The 3267-nt window shown below is 35.4% G+C and overlaps 1 protein-coding gene across 2 annotated transcripts in view; it reads right to left on the bottom strand.

The window, feature by feature from the left end:
* LOC120068100 (zinc finger CCCH domain-containing protein 15-like) overlaps positions 1 to 2941 on the bottom strand; it is a 3527-nt gene extending 586 nt beyond the window's left edge. Inside the window, exons 1-3 of one of the 2 annotated variants that reach the window (XM_039019796.1) lie at positions 2832 to 2941; positions 1629 to 2344; positions 16 to 180 (exon numbers count right to left, since the gene is read on the bottom strand). In XM_039019796.1, the coding sequence (XP_038875724.1) occupies positions 16 to 180; positions 1629 to 2339 (876 nt within the window). In that variant the 5' untranslated portion in view covers positions 2340 to 2344; positions 2832 to 2941. The remainder of the gene's footprint in view (positions 1 to 15; positions 181 to 1628; positions 2345 to 2831) is intronic. The other variant, XM_039019797.1, reaches the window with a different exon arrangement.
* Positions 2942 to 3267: the final 326 nt, after the last annotated feature.

The following is a 3267-nucleotide window of genomic DNA, read 5'->3' as shown; positions in this document are numbered from 1 at the left end:
GTGGCGGATCACAGGGCGGAGCTCCTCTATTCCATGGGCGAATTGGCAATGGTCTCCATAGGGGCAGCTGCCTGTTTCCTGCCATTTGTTGCAGAGCTCGGTTTTGAACATGCCCTGGTTGTACACCTCCAGTTCCAGTGGCTTTTCCTCTTCTTTCACTCCTTGCACATACACCTTCTGCTGTATTTTCAAAACAAGAGACCATCTCCTCTCTCAAATTCATCATCTTATAATAGCTTATTTAACGAAAATGTTAGAAATTGATAAATAAAGATAAATAGCAAGTAAAAAATGAATATAGAGATTTATACTCTCGATTCACCAACCGTGTGTTAGCTATATATTCACAAGGAAAACAGTTTATTATTAGAGATAAATAGTTCTGATAACAGAAGTGATACCTTTAAAGTTAGAGAGTTTATATACCGCACCCCTCTAAACTTTGAGGTTAAAAATGTAAATAATATAAATATGAAATATATGAGATCCCGTACTTAGTTATTCGAAATATTAGATAATAGATTCAAAGTATTTCAAGAGAAAAATGATGAAAGTACAATAATGCCTAAAGGATCAGACTAGTATGTAAGTATTAGACAATAATTCGTAATCAATGTATCAATCGAAATCAACCCTCTCTAATAAAATATAAATCTTGCCCAGAAACTTATTTGACATGTTTTGTGCGAAGTTGAATTGTTGATAAAATCAAATTTAAAGAAGGCCAACATAGTAAGAAAAAACTTGACTGCAGAGTACCTAATACAAATTGAAATTAACACATTCAACCTATGGAACTCAGTAGAGCTACAATAAGTACTAAATAAAAACTTGACTTCTACGCCTAAGAAAATGAAGAAAAAAAAAAAAAAAATCACATTCAACCTATGTAATTCAATATGAACAACAAGAATAAAAAAAATTTGACTACCACACTTGACCAATATATACTGGGTCTAGAAAAAGATAAAGGAAAAAGTAAACGAGTAATTGCAATAAGAAAAAATTGACTGCAGATGTTTAAAAAGAGATGGAAGAAAAAAACAAAAACAAATTTAGCCTATGTGACTCAATATTAATTACAATAAATAGAATTGGCGTGGTGCAGAGTGAAATTTTCACAATGTTAATGAATTGTTTCTACTTGTAACTGTGTTTAACTACCTAACATCATGCTTTTATTTAATTCCACAATGATAATGTTTTATATTCCACTTTAGTAACTATACAATAATTCTAAATAAAATATTAGAAACTTTGGTACTCAAAAGAATATATATGTATATGTATATTATTAGAAACTTTCCTCCCATTATCTTCAATGACCAATTGTCCTACCATAAAATCTGATACATTCTAATGCGGCTAATTAGTTAAATGATTTTTTTTTTACGGAAAAAATAATTGTAATTGAAGCAAAGATGCTAAATAAAGAAGTTATCATCCTCCCACGTAACCATAGACTTTCTTCTTCCTAAAGCAATTAGTCACAAACAGAGCTATAATCTCTCTAGAATCACGTGATTAAATGTGATTAAAATTAATTAAAGATATTAGAGAGTTCAATTAATTAACGTGATTAGTTGAATGAGAAGGGCAATCTTGTAAAATAAATAGCGTGTTATTACCGTAACTTTGACGGGACTTGCAGTTCTGGGCCGAGATGAGGCGCGGACCTTTCCGCCGTGGCTGGTGCCGGCTTGTGCCATCTTCAAGTATCCATTAGACCTCACGGAGATGCTCTTAGGGAGCGAAAACCTCTCCACCTCAACGCCCTCTACTCTTCCACCCTCCATTACGCTCGTCGGACTCTCATCGGAAATATCATCCCATGCCGAACTGCTTGCTCCCTTCTCTGCTACACTGAGTCCGCGGAATCCTTCCATAAAATTAAACGGAGGAGCTTGATCAGAGGAGCCATACTGTTTCTGAACCGAAGCGTGGATCAGGAGGCTGAGGTGTTTGCTAAGCTCGTGATTAATAGTTCTGAGGTGGATATTCTCTTGTCGAAGAGCATCAGCTTCTTCGGTTGCTTCCCGAAGATGAGTAAGGCAGAGACTATGGCGATTGACCATTTCCTGGTGATCTTGTACCACGCGGGTTTGATAGAGGTGGTTGCTTATCGATTTTGAAGAGGAGATTGAATCCGCGTGAGTCGAGTCACCATAGAGAGTCAATGGAAGAGATACCGGCACGGATTGCTTTGGAGCAAAGATTGGTGAATTATAGAGGGAAGCATAAACATCGTTTGCTTGAAGCTGCGACTTGAGCTGCGACGACGATGACATAGTAGTCGCAGCAGCAATAGTATTCGACGCAGAAGTGGTGCTTTTGTGCATTTCAACTGCAAATCACGGAACGCATTAAACAAACTACTCACAAACCACGTCCGCGTAATTTCTTGAATAACAGTAAACGAAACAACACAAAATACAATCACGAATTCAAACTTTAGCTCATTTCGATGATCCGAACTCAAACCTTCAGAAAGCAAGATCACAGAAAATTTTCTTCCCGATCTCAAACTTCAATAAACAAACGATCAACAGACAGTTTTCGATTCCTTTCCATCAGTTCCACCAAAACAAGAAAAACAAAATAGATAATAGACATAGACTGAAATAATTCGCAAGCATTCAAGAAACAGATTAATCAGGTAAATGATCCATCAAGAACATTTTCCACAATTAACAGTAATCCGTAATTCTACCGATCCAGTTCCAGAATATGCAAAAAGAAAACATCGCGGATAGAGAATCAAATAAGTTGAAATACTAAATAATGGAAGTGTTGATTAAACAGAGGAAAACATTCTTGAATGAAGAACTCACCTGAATCGGCAAAGAATACGCAGAGAGAAAGAGAGAGTTGAGGAATGGAGAAGATGAAATGGTTTTATAGGATGAAGATTTAGGGGAGTCGGAAATGGAGGGAAAACAAAGCTAAAACTAAAGAGAAAAATAAAATAAAAATAAATTAGAAAATTATTAAAAATGAAAAAGAAAAAGAATATTAATAAATCGAAGCGGTTCTGGAGAAAACTGATTTTCTAACAGAAACGTTTGTTGTAGTTAAAAACTCGAAGCTCTCGATCGCTTTTGACATGTATTGCCCCTTCTCCAACTGGTTTCATTACCCACCAATTTAGGTCGGTTCGGTTCGGTTCGATTTATTTTAATTCATATTTAATTTAAAGATATAAATTAATTTTACTTTCTATGAATATATTAACGAAGCGTGAGTGTGGTACACGATTTAGAGACAAAT

The sequence above is a fragment of the Benincasa hispida genome, chromosome 12 (assembly GCF_009727055.1).
Source record: "Benincasa hispida cultivar B227 chromosome 12, ASM972705v1, whole genome shotgun sequence".
Lineage (NCBI taxonomy): Eukaryota > Viridiplantae > Streptophyta > Magnoliopsida > Cucurbitales > Cucurbitaceae > Benincasa > Benincasa hispida.
The sequence above is the reverse complement of the archived record's forward strand: the minus strand, read 5'-3'. Positions and strand labels throughout refer to the sequence as shown.